General features: G+C 42.3%; 1 protein-coding gene and 1 long non-coding RNA gene across 6 annotated transcripts in view; both read right to left on the bottom strand.

The window, feature by feature from the left end:
- Window positions 1-1,231: 1,231 nt before the first annotated feature.
- Window positions 1,232-2,795, bottom strand: LOC130173724 (uncharacterized). 2 transcript variants are annotated; one of them, XR_008828475.1, is made up of 2 exons: window positions 2,262-2,795; window positions 1,232-2,147 (listed from the first exon to the last, which is right to left on the bottom strand). It is a non-coding gene; the product is annotated as an uncharacterized LOC130173724 (long non-coding RNA). The 2 variants fall into 2 exon arrangements; XR_008828476.1 differs by having other exon boundaries at window positions 2,266-2,795.
- Window positions 2,796-6,233: 3,438 nt separating this feature from the next.
- The window catches only part of csnk1a1 (casein kinase 1, alpha 1), a 28,325-nt gene continuing 14,886 nt past the window's right edge, over window positions 6,234-19,672 (bottom strand). The window contains exons 5-11 of one of the 4 annotated variants that reach the window (XM_056382649.1): window positions 17,194-17,277; window positions 12,926-13,065; window positions 12,636-12,714; window positions 12,378-12,452; window positions 12,187-12,293; window positions 11,493-11,605; window positions 6,234-7,052 (exon numbers count right to left, since the gene is read on the bottom strand). In XM_056382649.1, coding sequence (XP_056238624.1) covers window positions 7,045-7,052; window positions 11,493-11,605; window positions 12,187-12,293; window positions 12,378-12,452; window positions 12,636-12,714; window positions 12,926-13,065; window positions 17,194-17,277 — 606 coding nt within the window. In that variant the 3' untranslated portion in view covers window positions 6,234-7,044. Of the gene's footprint in view, window positions 7,053-11,451; window positions 11,606-12,186; window positions 12,294-12,377; window positions 12,453-12,635; window positions 12,715-12,925; window positions 13,066-17,193; window positions 17,278-19,672 lie in introns of those variants that run through there. The other 3 variants (XM_056382647.1, XM_056382650.1, XM_056382648.1) reach the window with 3 other exon arrangements.

Below are 19,672 nucleotides of genomic sequence, written 5' to 3'. Positions count from 1 at the left end.
AGTAGTTTTTGATGAATCGTGTCCAGAAGTGGTCCACTAAGCTGTCTCCAACGTCTTCATCCAATAAGATCTTGGTCGGCATACACTGCCTGGGGAAGGGAAGCATCCCTCCGCCCCATGAAGAACTGGTATGGGATCACAGGGTCAGGATCGGCCAGATCTGATGACACATATCCAAGGGGTTTTGCGTTGAGAATGCCTTCAGTTTTTATCAGAACAGTGTTAAGCACCTCCTCCGTAACCATTTGTGCCCCCAGTGTTACTCGTAGTGCTGTTTTAATAGCTCTCACCTCCCGCATTCCTCCAAAGTGGGGAACATGTGGAGAATTAAACCTGAACGGAATTTTCTCTTTTTCTAACAGCTCCTTTAGTGCTGGATTCAGAGCTGCACACACATCACTGAGTTCCTTAGCTCCTCCTTTAAAGTTTGTCACACAGTCTGATAAGAGTTCAAATGGCTGACCGCTGCGTGCTGTGAAACAGCATAAGGCCAAAAGGAGGCTGTTGGTGTCCAGACTTGTCAGGGTTTCTATGTGGATACAGTGAGTTGTCTTTTGTCAGTCTTACAACCCACTTCTATTTGTAGTGGGCCAAAACAATTAGTTAGGTTGACTTAAGTCAACCATTTTGGGGATCATTGGTTTACCTCTCACTTTCTACATTCTGTACAGGTCCACTGTTGATGCTTAATGGCTTGCCGGCCTCCAGCTTCCTTAATAACCACCTCCACTTTTATCAGTTATTGGTGTTACTTCCACCCTTGAAGCCAGTTTCCTGACATGATCAATGATCAATGATAAATGATCAAAAGCTGCATAAAGCGTGTTGATATCTTTTTTGGTTTTCATCACTCAACACATAAACGAACTGAAGTGAACAACTGCTGGACCAATCTTCACAAAAGCAGCATGGATTCACAGAGGTTACTGAAATATACCCTGAATATTTCATTCAAATCTACCACTGGGGGGGTGCTACAAATATAATAAAAATGGGTGTGGCTTAACATACACCAGACTATAAATGAAAATAATATTTGTCCAATCGTTACAAAATGTGCATAATGTTGCCCCGAGTGTGTAAAACTGTTTTGAAATTGCTCAATAGGGGGCGTCGCCAGCTCCAAACACGTGCATGAGCCTGGTGCAAATAGGGACGGACGGACAACCCGAAAACATAGTAAGTGGTTAGAAACACAAACCCATAAAAAGACCAACAAACGTGGGCTAGATCTTTATTTAGATTTAAGTTTATTTGTCATTTTCTTTATGCATCAGCAAACAAAAAAAAGGAAAACAAAATGGCTTCTCTCCCAGGAGACAGCAGAGAGGATAAAAAGAGTCTTAGTGCTTCCTGACTTCACTTCGTCTCAGACCAAAATCAGTCACAGAGAGACGCCTCAGTACCGTTTAGTTTCATTACAAACAGCTGCTCCCTGTAGCTTTTATCAAACAGGGTGAAATGAATCCACATTTAGTGCTGTAGTGAATAAACAATTCAACAGAGACTCAGTGGTGAGTTGCTGCAAACAGTGCAGCTCTGTGGCTCAGAGGTCAGAGGTCAGTGTAGGAGAGACACCACAGTGTTGCTTTGAGTCTGAACATGAGAATAAAGACAGGAAACAGAGAGAACATCACTCATCATTTAATCATCTGGACAGATCTAACCTTGGATATCAGTCAGTATGTTTACATTTTACTTGAATATAAATGTATTGAAATTGCTGTGCCGTCACATAATACTTAGATAAAACTGGATGAACATGATCTTGTAAAGATGTTAATGATTCACTGACCAATTGATCCCTCAATGAATTTCATCAGACATTGTGGTGATATTGAAAAAAGATGAAGTGGTGTCTTCAGTGTGGACTTGTCACCACTTGGCTGCACTGAGTAGCAGAGATCAGAGGTCTGAGATGGGAACAGAAACTATAGCTGTGTGGTGTTATTTACCTTGACAAGTTTCGATACAACGGTAATGCAGTTCACACCTGGTGCACCTCTTCATCTTACCACTTCACTGTGACTGCTGCCACTTCTGCCACACCTCCCCTGAAGTTCTACCCCTCAGCAGGGACCGTGTGGACCTGCTCATGTCCTTACACGAGGGTCGGCCTGAGAGCCCGGCAGGTTCAGTCTCATTAACTGTGTCCCCCGCGCAAGAGCACAAACAGCACAGTGCAGGTTCAGCATCGTTTATTTAGACTTGATATATTTTTAGATGAATATCACCTGATTAACATGTTTAAATAAACTCACTCACTGCTGCCACAGTTGAAGTAGACCTTGTCCTGGGAGAGCTGCAAACTAATGCTGGCACAAAGTGAACAAACACTTTCTCCTGGTACTTTGGACGGGTTCTATAAATAAGTTTACACTGGTACATGACAGGAAATAGTCATATAGCTGCATGTTAAGTCTGATACTAGCAGAGGCCAGCACCTTTTCCCGCCTACACTGATTTTATGCTGGCAGCCATATGAATGTATTTGCTCATGTACCAGAATCGAACGTGAACTCAGGGCCTCTGGATATTCCTCCTGGTTATTGCTTCCTGCGGATGTTACTCCTGAGGTCTGTACTACGAAGCAGGATCTGAGGTTATCGAGGTAACTTCAGGTTTAACTCTGGGTTTTCAGTCCTACAACGGTGGTTCACTTCTTACCAGGGTAAATCCCCATGGTAACTGATCCTGAACTCCTAACCTCCTTCAGAGGATCGGATCAAAACCTGTCAACAGCCAAACACTGACCAATCAAATCACTGGAAAAACTGAGTCATCATTCCTACAGGATCCTGACAGGGACATTCATCATCATCAGACAAAAGAGGGAAAAACTCTTTAATACTATTAATACTTTATACATGGTTCTGATGATGTTACTTATAATTAACAACTCTATCTCTTTCACATGAACCAGCTCGTACCTGGACAGGTGAACTCATTACTGAGCCAGTTGATAACCAGCTTTGTAGTACAGGATATCCACAATGGTCCATGTTAGGTTCAGTTAACCCAGATAACCATTAGTTATCTTGGATATGTTGAACTTGCTTCATAGTACAGGCTTCTGGTTCCGGTTTCTGTGGATGTTACTCCTGGTTCCTGCTGCCTACATTTAGATTTATCTACTTTATCATTTCTGGTATGTTACTGTTACGACCCCAGTGGTGTTGTCTGGTGCTCTCTCTGTCCCTCAAGGTATCGCTCCTCCTCCAAATGGGGGAGGTGGGCTGGATGTAGCTGCATCCACTTGCTAATTAGTGGGAGATGTCCTAGTGGAGAGTGGGAGCTGAGTCGAGGCCAGTGGCCCAGGGTGTGACAGTGATATCGCTGGGTGTCTTGCAGTAAAGGAGGGTGCTTGTTGTCCTGATTACCTGTGTCTTCTTTTGTTCTTTGATTCCTTAAGTGTTGTAAATATCCTGGTTGTTCATTGTTTTCTCAGTTATTTGCAACGAGCGCTTGTAGTGACCTTTTTCAGTGATTTAGCTGTGTTTGAGTTTAATAATAAAAGTCATTGGTTTTTCCCTCACACATTGTTCTACTTCCTGATCTTTTATTTTTACATTTGTTACTTCCCCTCATCCCCTGGTCCCATGGGGGAACATAGGTTATTTTTTATTTCTTCTACTGTCATGATACAACATACATTCAAGTTGGTAGAGTTTTATTTATTTACTGTAAAAGCATCAACACAATGATCTTAGTTAAATAAAAATACTTGTTGATTTCATAAGTTCTCAGCTCTAAGTCGCCTGCAGCTTCATGTTCTGGGAAGATTATGATTCATTCCGTTTTACTTTCACTCGATACCAGCACATCATGTTAGTGTGCCTCAGTCTGTGGCCTGAAAGGTGCACAGCACCCCTCGATAGATCTAGAGGTCCAGACCCAGGTACCTTGAGGGAAAAACCACTTCAACATCCTGGTCCACCAGGATCCTCCAGGAAGAGCAACAAAGAGCTGAGTCATGTTGTCAAATCCAGGCTCACCTCTGTTTCTGTACAGTAAGTCAATACAATATCTAAATCAGCCTCTTTCAGTCTTACTGTTATGTTGTGAGCACAGAAAAAAAACTACAGCTCACATGAAACTGAAATATTTATATCACTGTAACGTGGTTTCTTCACACGTCTGTAATGACAACTGTCCCACATGACGTGAGCCACAGAATGTAGTGAAGAGTCCGCAATACTACAAAACTGCATTTGTAGTTATCAGTGCATGTGTATACATGCACACACAGAGAAGTTCGTTTCACTTTCGCTCTCTATTCACGAGTGAAGAAACTGCTCGAAAGTTAGTCTTTCACATTTTTGTCCAACATGTGATTCACCTTGTGTAGTTTGTGCTCATTTGTTGAAAAGCTGAGTTGGTGCCTTACTGCGGTGTAGTGTGTGAACTCATCCTGAGCAGCAGCAGTGTAAGACTCTCCACTGTTTACCATCATTCAGGCAGAGCAACTGACCCAGTCTGACTGTAACAGTAAACGAGAAATGTTTAACATATTCTGGAGCTACAGTTACAATTAGTTTGTATACATGTACAAAAATACAAATGTACTAGTCAGATATTTTACACACAATAGAATGGACATTCAGGAAAGTGGGGAATCTGGAACATGTCCCAAAAGCCTGCAAGTGAAGAATTATATCTGTTTTGGATCATCAGAATCGCAGCTCAAGCAAATAAAGGGCTGGAAAAAACTGGAACCTCTCCGGCTGAACAACAAACAGTAGAAGATATATAATATGATTATAAACTTACAAAATCAATAACAAAAAAGAAGCTAGAAAAAAGACAGGCCCTCTTCAAATTAAGCAAATGTAGTTGACTAATTATACTTGATACAGATGTCAATGAAACATCAGATGGATCGTGCTTGAGAAGATGATTTAAGTAGTATAAATGAAACTGTAGTAGCAGGTCTACTTCTAAAATAAAATATCAAATCCTTTTATTGATTACAAACAGTTTTTCTTTTTGTATACGTGTGTATATATATATATACCCTGCTCAAAAAAATGAAGGGAATACTTAATCATCACAGTATAACACCAAGTCAGTTACACTTCAGGGATATCAATCCGTCCATTTAGGAAGCAAAAGTGATTGTGAATCAGTTTCAGCTGCTTTGGTGCAAATGAAAGTGACAACAGGTGCAATGAGGCAAAAGCAAGACAACCCCCACAAAGGGAACGGTTCTACATGTGGTGGCCACAGACAGGCGCTCTCTCCTGATCCTTCCCGACTGATTCTTCTCTAGGTTTGTGTTTTGTTGGTGTCCTTGTCACTACTGGTATCATGAGGTGGTACCTGCAGGTCAATCGGGTTGCAAGAAGGTTTGCTGCGTCTCTCTCACAGTCTCAAGAGCATGGAGGAGATACCAGGAGACCGGCCGTTACACCAGGAGAGCTGGACAGGGCCGTAGAAGGGCATCAACCCAGCAGCAGGACCGGTACCTGCTCCTTTGTGAGAGGAGCAACAGGAGGAGCACTGCCAGAGCCCTACAACAGGACCTCCAGCAGGATACTGGTGTTCATGTTTCTGACCAAACTGTCAGAAACAGACTCCATGAGGGCGGCATGAGGCCCCACGTCCTCTAGTGGGACCTGTGCTCACAGCCCAGCACCCTGCAGCTCGATTGGCATTTGTCAAAGAACACCAGAACTGGCAGGTTCACCATTGGCGCCATGTTCTCTTCACAGATGAGAGCAGGTTCACACTGAGCACATGTGACAGGCGTGAAAGAGTCTGGAGACACCGTGGTGAACGTTATGCTGCCTGTAACATCATCCAGCATGACCGGCTGGCAGTGGGTCAGTGATGGTCTGGGGAGGCATATGCTTGGAGGGTCACACAGACCTCCATGTCACAGCCAGCAGTACCCTGACTGCTGTTAGGTAACGGGATGAAATCCTCAGAGCGATTGTCAGACCTGACGCTGGTGCAGTGGCCCTGGGTTCCTCCTGGTGCAGGACAATGCCCGGCCTCATGTGGCCAGAGTGTGTGGGCAGGAGATCCCTGCAGGACACCATCTCCCAACTCATCAGGAGCATGCCCAGATGTTGTCAGAGTGTATACAGGCACACGGGGGCCATACACACTACTGAGTCACATTATGAGTGTTGTGTTGTTAAAGCCATGTGTGCAACATGAAAAGATCAATCAGCTGTGGAGAGAGATCAGACACAATGGTGCAGGTGTTTGTAATGACTTGTGCCTGGGAGTCTGAGTTATGTAAGGTTTTTATTGGTATTTTTGGAGAAGACCATAGGTTTTACAACAGATTTAATAATAATTCAGAGCTCTAAAGAAAGAGGGAGAGAGCCAGAGTATCATTCTACCATTGACTGTTGCCATCAGCTGCTTATATTGTCAACAGGCAAACTCCTAATCACCATAGGAAAACAAAAAGAAAACAAGAAAAAAAAAAAACATTTTGATTTTTTAAGTAAATAACATCCAGGGTTGCATCATTCAGTTATTTGAGAAAGAAAAAGGGAGAACAGTTCTCAGGTTTACATGTTTTAACATTTGCTTGGTAAAAGGAGGGAGTGAAATAATTAAGGAGTGAAGAGGGAAAGATGCTGAGATGTTTCCACTGGGGGAGAAACGGAGGGTCAGCTGACTATCTTCTTAACTTCAGTTTCCAGAGAAACCTTACAAAAAGTCAACACTGAAAGGAGGACAGACGGAGGGAAAGATGGATGGGGCAGGGGCGTGTGTGTGCGTATCTGTGTGTGTGTGTGTGAGTGCGTGTGTGCATGTGTGCGTGTATGTGTGGGGTGGGGTAGGGGGCTACAGCCTCCACATCCAAAAAACCTTTTTCTTTCGGAGTGGAGAGTTTTATTATATATACATATGAATATATAGATAACACAGCTGACAAAGGCGTGTAAATCTATACATTTCCATTACATAGATAGTTATTATGGAAGGAGAGACACAGACTTTCTGTTTGTCGCTTGTCCAGGAAGAGAGAGACTTGTTGGCCCTGGTCACCAACGCTTCTGCAGCTCGGCTCTGGGCAGAGAGCTCTCAGAAACCTACAGACACACAGAGACACAGCAGCAGTGTTAGCTCAGTGGGAACACACACACACACAGTGAACAACCTCAGGAGCAGGTTAGAGGTCTGACAGCAGCAGGTCAGAACTGAAGACCAGCACAGAACAGGGAGGAAGGTCAGGAACAGGCTCCTGAAAAGGTGAGAACATCATGACACAGGCAGTTATGTTCCGCAGTCCAGTGTCATAAAAAACATTCAAATATGTCCTACAGTAGTTTACCTACGAGTTTAAGACAACATGTCAGGACTTTTTCTTGTTTGTGCTTCATTTATCCCAGTGATTTTTACAGAGGGAGGCCCTGACATGAAGGCAGCTGAACCTGTGCTGTCTGCACCCCTCACTCAGCTCCTCATCATAGAGAACAGTCTCAGCCACACTGCACAGAGACGTCACCCCACACACACACACCACACACACACACACACACCCACACCCACACCCACACCCACACCCACACCCACACCCACACCCACACCCACACCCACACCCACACACACACACACACACACACACACACCTCCTGTCGTTCAGTGTCTGCATTCATGAGCCACATGGAGTTATGTATACAGCACGTTTCCCACAGAATCAAACTGTATTTGTGGCGGTGTGGTGTCATAGCAACGTCACTGTTAAGTCCTGTTTGACTGAGAAAAATAAAATTCAACTCAGTGTTGTTTCAGTTTCTGAGGGAAGACAAAGCTGCTGCTGTGACTCATGCAGGCTGCTTCAGTAGTTATATTATAGAGAGTCTGATTTTACCCTGTCTGAATGAGCTCTGTGTCTTTGTATAAACTATGTTTCATTTGTAAAGAGTCTCTCTTGAAAAAAGATGAGTATAAGAGAAGTATTTAAGCTTCAATAAAAGAATAAAGCATCTGTTATGTCTGATCAGTGACTGACCTGCTGAAGCCTTGACTGAACACCACCAGTGACAGAGCAACCTGTCACACCAGTGCAGCGAAGTGCTGCACAAACCAATGACTTACAATTACGGTGGCCGAGGCACCAAACAGCAAGATTTGACAAAACAACAAAACCAAGAGGAAAGATTTCACTGAACAGGAGGTGGAGAAACAATTCTTGTTTGTGATTGGACATAATTTCATCAAGATCGCCAAGCAAGGTGGAGGTGAACATCTCTAGCTACACTGTCTGACCATGGTGCATTGTGGGACGTTTCTTTCTTTTCTCTGATTTATTCACAACAACTGAGCAAAGCTACTGACACTGTGGCATAAGCTGGAGGAGGAGGAGCCACCTGGCACACTGAAGAATATATGTCACCTCCATCAAAGGAAGACTGGCTGAAGATGTCAGAGGGACAATTGACTTACATCACGACATTGTAACACAGGCACCAGCTTCATTTGGATCCTAATATAATTATAAAAAGGTCCTTTTTCCCTGTGTTACTGGCAATGATAGGTGGTGATTACATGTCTGTGGATGCGTCAGAGGAAAGGCGTGGCCTTCAACACTCCTTCTGTGGCCAAACCCTCGACCAAACCTTTCTGATGAGAAGCAGACGTTCAGCTCCAGCCGGTCTCCAGCTCGTCTGTTGGTGAAACTACTCAACCGCAGACAGTTGGTGAACTCGTCTGTGTTGTCTGCAGAGTGAAACTCTGAATCTCTGCTGGTTTGTTGTCATGTTTTCATGTTAAATTCGTCCAATATTAATATATTTATTTATTTAATTTCTGTGTGTTTTTTTCACTATTTAGTTTTATTTCTTTCAATATGTATTTAAGTTAAATACCACTTTTCTCTCTGGTCCATGTGTTTGAGAATCATGATAATTACTTGTATTGATACATTACATCTGTATGTTATAACAACATGTCATTGACATTCTGAGCCTCGTTTCAGTTGGATTAATGTAAATTGAACTGCCACACAGACTGGGGTCATCATACAACTGCACACTGGATATAAACATACACAAATATGGCGGACACTCTCTTTTCACTATATTTCACTATGTTGAGATAAAAACCTCCCGTTGTCCTGGGGGCCAGTGAAAACAGGATGTAAATTAATTCTGGGACATGAGATATTTTATTTATCTTGCAGGTCATTTTGAATGATTTTAATAATAAAAACAAAGACTTTAAATTCAGGGCGGTCCACATTCACTTCAGGACAATTCTGGGAGGATGAAGGTGAAGATAGTTAAGAACCCTGGTTGTTGATTGATGATTAAAAGTTAACGGGACCATCTCCTGTCTTTACTGCGGTAAAGCTGCAGTGGACAGCTGGAAAGTTTGCGTTGAGAGCTATAGCTGCCCTTCCTCTCCTTGTTGCCATTGGCAACATGTCTGCCTCTGTGAAGATAATAGAGCCAGTGCCCACTCTGTGAAAACACACAGTGTGTGTGTTTTGGTGGGAAACAACTGAAAACATAACTTGTTTGAGAAAAACTCCAAAGAGCACCTGTTTGAGTTTTCTCAAACAAGTTATGTTTCTGTGTTTTGGTTTTATTATTTTTCTGTTTGGTTGTTTACCTGAGCTTTAGAAACTACGAAACTCTGTTGGAGGCGTTTTGCAGGTCTTTAATGCTCCACATAAGGCACATTAACAGAAAGGATATGCGGTAGTTGACAGATCCACTGGTTAAAGAGTGACTTGTCTGACCATGTGACCGGACCCACAGCTTCATCGGTTCTACTAAAGATGGGCACACTATGTAGTGCTACTGAGGTCCTCAAAAATTCATGTAATTAATGAGCAACTTGAAAATCAAAGTAGGTGTGAAACAGCAACTGTGGAAGAAACTAAATCTTTTATTTAGTTCTTCATGTTAGATTAGATTAGATTAACTTTACTAATCCCACAACTGGGGAATTCGTTTACCACAGCAGAAAAATAAACACCTATAGAATAAACATCTATGGAAATATACAACAAAAATATACCAAATATACACTAATAAATACAATATGTTAGTCTGTGTAATTCATGGAGCCATCTAATGAAAAAGAACAGGGAGTTGTGTCAGTGTTTCTGTGGTTGCTATAACAGAGTTAACTCAGCCCGTGTCTTGGGTCAAGTGCTGGTAACACAAATTAAGATTTTTATTTACCTCTATTTATCTGAAAATATCCCGATTTATATCCCGTCAGACAAGTTCACCTGTGTTTATGCTGATGTAACTGACAGCAGCTAATTCATACTTTTCTAAATAAGATCACAGCAGTGTTATTTGGAGCCTGTGAGGTGCATCTTGAAGGACCTGGCCTTAGTCCACATTTCACTTTTACTGTCAAATTCTGATGTGGCAAATCTACACTAACCACAGCTCCTCACACATGGTCACATGACCTACTGACATAATAGTGAGACAAAATTAGATATCTGATTAGTTTCCCTCTTTTTTCTTCCCCTTTTTTAATTTAACTCATATTTTACCAACATTTGCTTTATACATTTAGAAATGTTGATTTTTTTTTATAAAACAGCTGTTAGACATAGCAACACTCCAGTTGTATGAGACAGTGATATGTGGGTAGAGACTGAGAATCCTACTCATGTTAAACTGAACACAGTGTGAAGAGATGAAGATACCTGGTTGCATCAGCAGGATATTGCTGTTTGTCATTCATTCATGTTACATGGCCTCTTCAAAACTTGTTTCACTTCTAGTTGCCTCATCTATTTATCTGTCAGAATTTGTGTTTGAAATCTTTCTGAGCCAATTACACAGCAGCTCTTTGCCCTCTGTATTTTCCATCTTACTGTTTTCCAACTTCTGCATAAGTTGACATCACATGATTTTATTCCAGCCCAAAGGGACCAATATTCCTCAGACTGTTGTTCCTAATGAGCCGCACCTGGTCTCTGTCAGCTCGACACCAGGTGTAGGTCATTAATGTCGGAGTCAAACAGCACGAGAAACAAGTGTTAAGTAAGAAGGGAAAACAAACATTATCTTGTTTGTAGAGGGAATGTTAATAGAGGCTGCAGAAGAGTCAGAGGAGTGATGAGAGCGAGTTGAGACAGTGTCACAGTGGAGAGAGTCTGTTGTCCAGCCCCAACAAAGGAACAGAATAGCATGGCAGCAAAGTTAGTAGTCAAATTCCCCAAGGACGTCTTTGCTTCTGCAAGACAGACCAATTGTATCTATTCTTTTCTTTTGAATTTCTGTTCTTTTAGGGTGCCTCCTCAAACTTACAATGCTGTTTGGCTTCATCATTCCAACAGGAATCATACGATTTTATTTTTTCTTTTCATTTCCAATTTAGTGTTTTTGTTCCTTTAATAAAAAGGACCACTGGGGTGTAGGTTAGGGAATAAAACAATATCTAATAGTCCTAAATACAATACTGAATGAATATATGAGCAATTGGTGTCTGTAAAAAACGTCGCTTGGCTGTTTGCTACTAACCTTTCATGTTAGGCTTGGGTTTGTCAGTTTGCTTGCCTGTGGGGGTTTGTGCCTGCTGGCCCTGGCCCCCGGAGGAGGCCCCCTGCTGGGCTGCTTTCTGTTTCAGCATGGTCCAGTCAAATGTGTAGTCATACTGGTGGTTCAGAGTCCTGAAACACACAGAAACAGGTTATCAGTATATTCCTAACAATCGGCAGGTTATAGAAGGACAGTAGGAGGATTGAAAAGAAGGAATGAAAACAACAGCAGACAGAAAGAGGTAAGAGCTAGAGACAGAAGGAAGCAAAGTAGAAATCATAGTAGGAGGAAAAGAAACTTATACAGTACAAATCACTTCATGCAGCTTGATTTGTTCATGTTTTTATAGTCAAAGAACAGAAGTGATCAAAAAGAAAAACAGTGACAAAAAAGAGAAATTAGTGCTTTCAGGAGTAGTTTTTACCAACTCTAATAAAAGGCTGTAAAAAGTAATGAAACAAGCGTACATGTCAGAACCTACTGGAAGCATATCAGCAGCTGATGTAGATAACAGCTGTTCATCAACATAAACTTCTCTACAGTCTAAAGCCATTTGTCAAACTTGTGGATATCACATTAATTAGCTGAAATCCTTAGCCACAGCAGCGGCTAGCAAGTGAGGACCGAAGCTAATAACTGATCCACTCTGAAAATTCGTCCTCAGATTCAGTCCAGTACAGAAGAAAGACCTGAATCAACACTGTGTGTTTACCTGAAGAGGATGCGGAACAGTTGGCGCAGGTACATGTAGTCTGGAGCCTCCTCAAAGCGCAAGCCGCGGCAGTAGTTCAGATACATGGCAAACTCTGCTGGGAAACCCTGAAACATGCATTCATACCACTGAGTCGAGTGGATGTGGAGTAAGACGAGCTGCACCAGTGATCCAGTTTAATGTGCTCTTACCTTACAAAGGACCTCAACAGGGGTGGACATCTTTTTCTCTGAGATCTTCTCATATTTCTGCTTCTTCGTGGCCGCCTTCAAACACACAGAACCATTACCAAAGCTGCTGGTAACACACCAACACAACACTCAAACCTCTTTACAGACCCTCTGATATTGACGCTGGTCATTAATGCTTATATACTGCTTATTAAGCATAAATAAACAGTTCAAGAGTAGAGATGGGCAAAGACCATTCAGTCAGTTTTGCTTTCATACCTTTAGTCCCTGCCACGGCAGACTGGTTCTGTTGAAGTACATCAGCACGTAGCCTAGTGACTCCATGTCATCACGGCGACTGGAGACGACAACAATGTTATTTGTTGAATACAGAAACTGAGCATCATATCTTCTGACACATCAAAGAATAACGCAGAGTAGATATTTCATTTGTTAGTGTCATGGAAACCGGAAAAAACAGAGCAACATTTCAATTCCTCGCTTGATTTCTAGAAACATTGTTGATTCAAAGTCGCCTTTGAGAACAGATATGAAATGTGTGCACGGACCTCTGTTCAATGCCCAGGTGTGCATTGATGGAGGCATAACGTGCTGTGCCAGTCAGGTTCTTGTCTTCTCTGTAGGGGATGTGCTGTCGTGTTCGGTTGTCTCGGTACTTCTTCGCCAAACCAAAGTCAATAAGGAACAACTGATGGAGAGGGAGACAACACATGGAGGTTATCTGTCAGTGACACCCCAGAGAACAGGGACAACAAGCCACAGTTCATCAGAAATGAATGAATGAACTAAAACTTCTCTTCACTTCAAACTGAAAATGTGATGAATCAAAAACAGGTATGCAGTGATTGAGCCAATCCTTGTGACAACAGTAACGTGTAGAGGAGAAAAGGTGTCATGGCAACAGCTACGTCCCTAAAACATGAAGTCAGCCCTCAGAGCTTGAGTGTAGCAGCAGTTCTGACACCTTGATAATGCTAACCCACTTCCAGATGTGACCATAACAGCTGCAGGTGTTAACTTAACTTAATTCATGTACAATATGATGCACTGTTCTAATCATTGAAGCAGAGAGGAATACAAACTCAAGTTATCATCACTCCATTAGAGCACATCATCTTTAGGCGGTAAGACTACACTGAGTCAAAGGCCTTTATTAAATGGCTGAAAAAACTAGAGGCTACAAAAGATGGGAGCACAGTGAACACTATGCTGTATGGCTGACTGAGTGGCTCACTGTCCAGTTAGGCAGCTGCTTCCCTGAAGCTGTGCCGTTTGTTAGACCCTCTGATACTACTGCCACTTCTTCACAGAGATTTTGGAAAGGCTGTGTATGTGGAGAACTGGGGCCAGTTTCACAAAGATATTTCAGACTGGTCTGAAGTGTTGGGCCAGTCTTAATGTTGCTCATAGATCAGTCTGATGTTTGTCAGACTGTTTCACAAAAATAAAAACTGAGTAATTTTAAGCCAAAAACATTAGACACCTTGCCCAAGGTTAACTCAGACCTAAGATCAATGTTACCATGGTAATCAGTGACACCTGCGCTGACCCAACAGGAAAACATGGCTGATATGTGGTTTGCTCACATTGTTAAGGAGAGAGCAATGAGATGGGAATGTTTTAGAGACCAAGATTTTTCTTTTATTGTTTCACTCTCACTGAATTTCCCAAGTAAAACATCCTTGTAACTGTTGAATTCTTCCAAAAGACAAACATTTTCTGCCGGATGCAGTTCCTCAGTCTGCAATTTTTTTATGTCGAAAAAAAAAAAAAAAAAAAAAAAAAATATATATATATATATATAGTACAACAGTCCGGCTTAGGATAGTCAAGACCTAAAGTGCTTTGTGCAACAGATGAATTTAGACTCAGGCATCTGAAGTCTGACTGATTGTTATATTTAAGACACAGTCAGAGTCTGTCTTTGTGAAACCGTCCCCTGAACTGCTGACTTTTTCTCAATCAAACTGAATGATGTGATTGTTAATGAATCACAAGTTTAAGCACAGCAAACATCCAAGGTACACTCAGTGGTCATGCACAAGATGAACACAAAGAGACACACTAAACCCAGTCCAACCTCATCATGCCTGTGTGCTAACTGCTATTCTAAACTACAGTCAACCAGGATTTACTCCCCCCACCCTTTCAAAAAAAAGGACCAAGAGTGGACTCTGAAGCCCCTATTCCACTGGTCAAAAAACCCGCTAAGACCCGCCAACATCAGGCGTTTGTTGTCAATAGAAAAGGGTTTAATCGGCATTCACACCCACGTCAAATGACTGCAGTAGACATAGGTATTTATCGGCTTTGGCTCCGAACGGCTCTGATTGGTATTGATGTAAACACAACACTCGGATGAATCCGATAATTTCCGCCCCTTTTCCTGCTGTAACGCTGCAGAGCACAGACACTGTACACAGACCTGTCACCTGCCCCGGCGCTGCTAAACCAGAAACACTACACAGGGATGAAAGAGTGAGCGCAGCTTCAAAGCAAGTTTTTAAAACACAATCACTGATCGTAGCGTCTCACACCGAGGCTCTGACACTTTTTGAGGAGTTCCAACATGAGGATGAAATGTGACAGATCTGTTTTACGAGTTTGCACAGCAGCTAGCAGCTCACTCTCTCTCCCCTGCTTGTGTGTGTGTGCTCTGTAAGTGCATGTGATGACTCCTTGCAGTCTGTCTGAACAGAAAGGCGAACTCAACTGGCAGTGGAAAAGGGGTCAATTGGATTTTATTAGCGGGTTTACCCGCGCTTAGAAAACCCGTTTATACCAACTAATTTTGGTGGAAAAAGGGTATGAGACTACAAGTGTTGTCCTGCCTCAGCTGCATACAAGACTGGCCATGTTGGCCCATGATCCACAGCCAGTCACTGTTTGCCAGAGCAGTCGCTGTGAAAAGCAGTGTGTTACTGTGTAAGGCCAGAGAACACACCTCTGCAGCGAGTCTGTTTAATCTCATTTTAAGATTAATGTCACACACCACACTCCAGGTTTACAGACTGCTGCTGTTAAAAACACAGCAATAACAGGTACATGTAGTGATGTGAAGGTACACACAAGTGTCCTGATGTATTTTAATAGTGTGTGCCATGTTGTTTGCGACACATGTACACATTACGCTCTTCATACAAAACATGGCACGAGAGCTTCTATTGCCAATACTTGGCAGAGAACAGGATAAATATTGAGGCGGCGTCCTACACTGAAGCAGAAAGCTGTGAGATCCAACTTCCAAACAACAGCTGACTCAAGACCCTGACAGGAAGTGTCAATGGGAACAAAACCAGGAGTCAATGAGAAGGTACAAAGTCCCTTCTCCCCAAACTCTATGCACTACTACTAAAAAGTGGTTTACCACAAGGCTCACATTATACTGCCACATCCTATGTCCACACACTGGAACATGCTATGACCATGACGATCTGGAGGAGCAGCTTACACAGATTCAGACAAGCTACAGGTCAATGTCCTCCCCAGTTGACCTGAGACAAATCATGCTGACTAATCCACCATCTTTTTCAACCGTCTAATTACTAGTTACTCACAAAGTAGGCTGTTTTAGGGGCCTATTTACCTATCTTCATTTTAAATGTACTATTAAGAGTTTGTTGAAGCCCTGGATGGAGCTAAGCTTTCCAGTTTGTGTAAATCCGGCTTCAGGCTAAGATGTAAATACAATGCTGACAGTGGGTCCATTCATCAACTCATCATGCACCACACCAGTAAAATTTTAAATACCACAAAAACAAATTTAAAAAAAAGAGAAAATCCAGTTAATACTTCTAAATACAGATTGAAACACATAGAACTGAATCAAAAATGGCCTGATCTACCTGAAGCAGCAGAAGCAGCAGCAGCAAATGTGAGAGGCTAATTCCTCCTGCTAAAGCATGTGGTGTTTACATTGGCCTGAGAACAGTCTGAGGAACCTTCAGAAGGAGAACGCTGTGGTTAGGTTTGTCACGCAACTTTCAACAAACTTTAAAAGCATAGGGCGTGGGGGCTGTGGTGCGGACTGCTCACCAGCTGCCTAATGAAAGCCCTGTGGGGCTACTGCTACAGGGAAGTGAGTGACACCAACAGAAAATTGGACTGCACATCAAGTAAAGACATTAAAGTTTTGAAAGGGAATTAGGTTCTTAACATTCTGGCAGTCATCAGACACCACTGTTAAATCATATCTATCTAAAACACTGCTGTTCTTATATGCAGCTTTCAGTTCCACTGGCACTTTGTGAAAGGAGTCATGCAAATACAGATATACAGTTAAACTTTTACATGTTTTATAAAATGATGTGAATAATATCAGTATCATTAGTTGTCTTAAGTTTTTCAATAAGATTTTCTGTCCATCCTTTTATTCATCCACATGGTTTCTAATTAAACATCAGTTCTGGGTGCCACATTTCTAAATCTGTTAGCTAATAATACAAGGATTGGATTATATTAACAGAGACCAGGCTTAATATGAATTAGTTTAGAATGAATCAGGACAAACGTCACATTAAAGAGACAGGAACTGGTATTTAATTCAGGAAAAGAAGCCATTTGATTGGAGGGACAGGGACCCCTTTTTACAGCAAATGGGGACAATAACTACTCCCTTGGCAAGGCTAATGGAAAGTTTGGTTTCCTCTTCCACTATAATGAAGTTCAGACTGGGTGGAGGAGTACATACTTTGGGTATTATGAGTGCAAGATGGGTGCTGGTGGTCTGATTCACTTTAAACCAGTGTAGTTAGGTATGATTGCAAAGCGACAACTGCTGTTGTGAGGCAGCTGGTGTTGTGGTAAAAGTTCACACCTGGTTTAATCCTGAGAAAGATGGGTCCTGAGAAGAGCTAACAGCCAAGCTTCTTTTCCTCTTCCCCACTGACGAGTCTAAACACTAGGGCAGACAGTAGAGGGGCAGGGGTCAAAATCACACAGCCTCTATCCACCTTCAGTCACAGTTAGCATGAGTACAACAGGCACTTCTGGTTGCACCCACATGGTTTGCTCCCTTTGATACAACTAACAGTGTCCTGTACAGCTGGGATATGACCTCCTCCTGTACATCCAAGACTGGACCTACACAGGCGAAGAAATCCACTTTAAATCTTTGTGGTACAGATGTGATCATTCTGGCCATCAGTCCAGAAGAAACCACGTGGCTGTGATTTGCTTCTGTCAGGACGACCGTGGAAAGATCAACCCTGTACAACAAGAGGCCAAAAGTGTCTCTTGTTGAAGCTTCAATATCATGTCCGACAGAGACAATAAAGGCCAGTGCAGACAGGCAACACCATGGCTCAGAAAAGACCTTTGGGACGGGAAGGGGGTGGGGGGTGGGGGTCAGCAGATAGTAAGGAGTCCATGGTTGTCCTTTCGCCACCAGCAAAACAACGAATGCATATCAAATATCTGCTGACTAAGAAGGCTTTAAGAGTCCTCTGAGGGGTGATGTATTATTTTAATCAAGTTGTTCACAGGCCACCATCAACACAGGGAGAGTTCCTGTCTCTTGTTTACACGAGAAACTTTGATAGTATGCAACCAAACAGCAAATAATGGGTTAAGTCTATACAGTAGAATAGGGTTAGTATTGGGAGAAAAGTTGATGATAATCCTGTTGTAAACTTTCTAATCATCTGTATCACACCGAGATGAGCTCTGATGTTCTCAGCCTTACCAAATGTTAACTATAATATTGTGATGGTTTATTACAGAGCTCATTAGTATTTTAGAAACCAACAAATTAAAATAGTACACACACACACGTAAATTACTTCTACACTTACTTGGCTACATCATAAGCTACACAAACAGCAGCAGTCCCAGCTTCAGGACTAATAAAGTTTATACTCGGCAAATGTCCTTTTCTAAAACATGTAGGTCCTGGCACTGTTCTCAGTGCTGATCCCAGAACTATGTTTACTAAGTTATCTTGTTAACTCTGCAAAGCTCCCACAAATCTGAGACATGGACTCTTTAACCTGTTTTTAAAACGAGCACAGGAGAGCCCCACATCATACTGAGCCCTAGCCTAACCTGATGACATCACTGTATGTGTACAAGTTATGGTTAAAACCAACAGCAGAGAGAGAATGTGAGATAACGTGTTGACCAACGACAGTGTTTCTCACACATAGACTTTATATCAAAGGTGGCCAGAGTATATTTGGCGACCCATTTATGCATTTTTTTTAATCCGCCCGAGAGAACGACGCCAACTGTGATTGATTAATCTCCCCTCACTCTATCCCTCCTGTTCATTCTGCTATCACAAGAAGGGTCTACTGACAATCGCACATGCTCTACAGAGAAACACACAGAGAGAGAGAGATAGACAGAAGAGAAAGAGACAGAGAAAGGAAAAAGAAAGAGAGAGAGAGAGAGAGAGAGAGAGAGAGAGAGAGAGAGAGAGAGAGAGAGAGAGAGAGAGAGAGAGAGAGAGAGAGAGAGAGAGAGAGAGAGAGAGAGAGAGAGAGAGAGAGAGAGAGAGAGAGAGAGGTCAGAAGACGCAGATATTTTACAAGCACGGTCCCTACACACTCTCACTCAGAGATGGAGTGTAACTGTGTGGAGTCACACTCGCAGCTGTGGAGGGTCTCTTTATTTAGGGGAACGGCAAGCTTTGGGCCCCCTCACCTTTCTTCGATGGAATCAGGAAATTCATTTTACCCAAAATATTGTGATTAAATCAATATTTTTGTAAAGGATAATCTTATACACAGCATTAACAAAGACGTAGGTGCCTCTTTGGCCGCATTTTGTTTTGGCTGAACATGTTTTCGTTTGCTGTCTTAATCTAATATCATTTTTTCCACAGTTTATTTTTTCAAATATCAAGTAAAATAAAAAAAAAATAAATAAAAAAAACAAAAAAACACGGGCCATTTTTCGGGTACACAGCGCCATGTTCATTCCAAAATACATGTAACCTCTAATTTCATCATGTGTGCGTGAGAATAGTCTATTGAATGTCTGTCTGAGGCAATTTAATCCTTGTCCTTAGTAGGTATATGGCATTTCATCCATCCCGGACTCAAAGCCATGCTGCACTCGTCTGCGAGGGTGGTTTGTAAGTCTACATTGATGCAGACTTGGTGTTGGAGGGCTTTATAACCCACTCCCATAGTTTGGAACAACACTCAATGTGGCGGACCCTCCACACGAACGTGCAAACGGATTGAGAGTGGGTGGGTGGGTGGCTGGGGGGCAGTATTGGAATTGGGCCCTTTTCTCTGATTGTGTATTGTTTTCTGACTTGGTAGTTAAATTCGAATTCTATGAAAGAAAGC

The sequence above is a fragment of the Seriola aureovittata genome, chromosome 8, assembly GCF_021018895.1.
Source record: "Seriola aureovittata isolate HTS-2021-v1 ecotype China chromosome 8, ASM2101889v1, whole genome shotgun sequence".
Classification (NCBI taxonomy): Eukaryota; Metazoa; Chordata; class Actinopteri; order Carangiformes; family Carangidae; genus Seriola; species Seriola aureovittata.
Note: the sequence above shows the minus strand (reverse complement) of the source record. Positions and strands in the feature narration are given on the sequence as shown.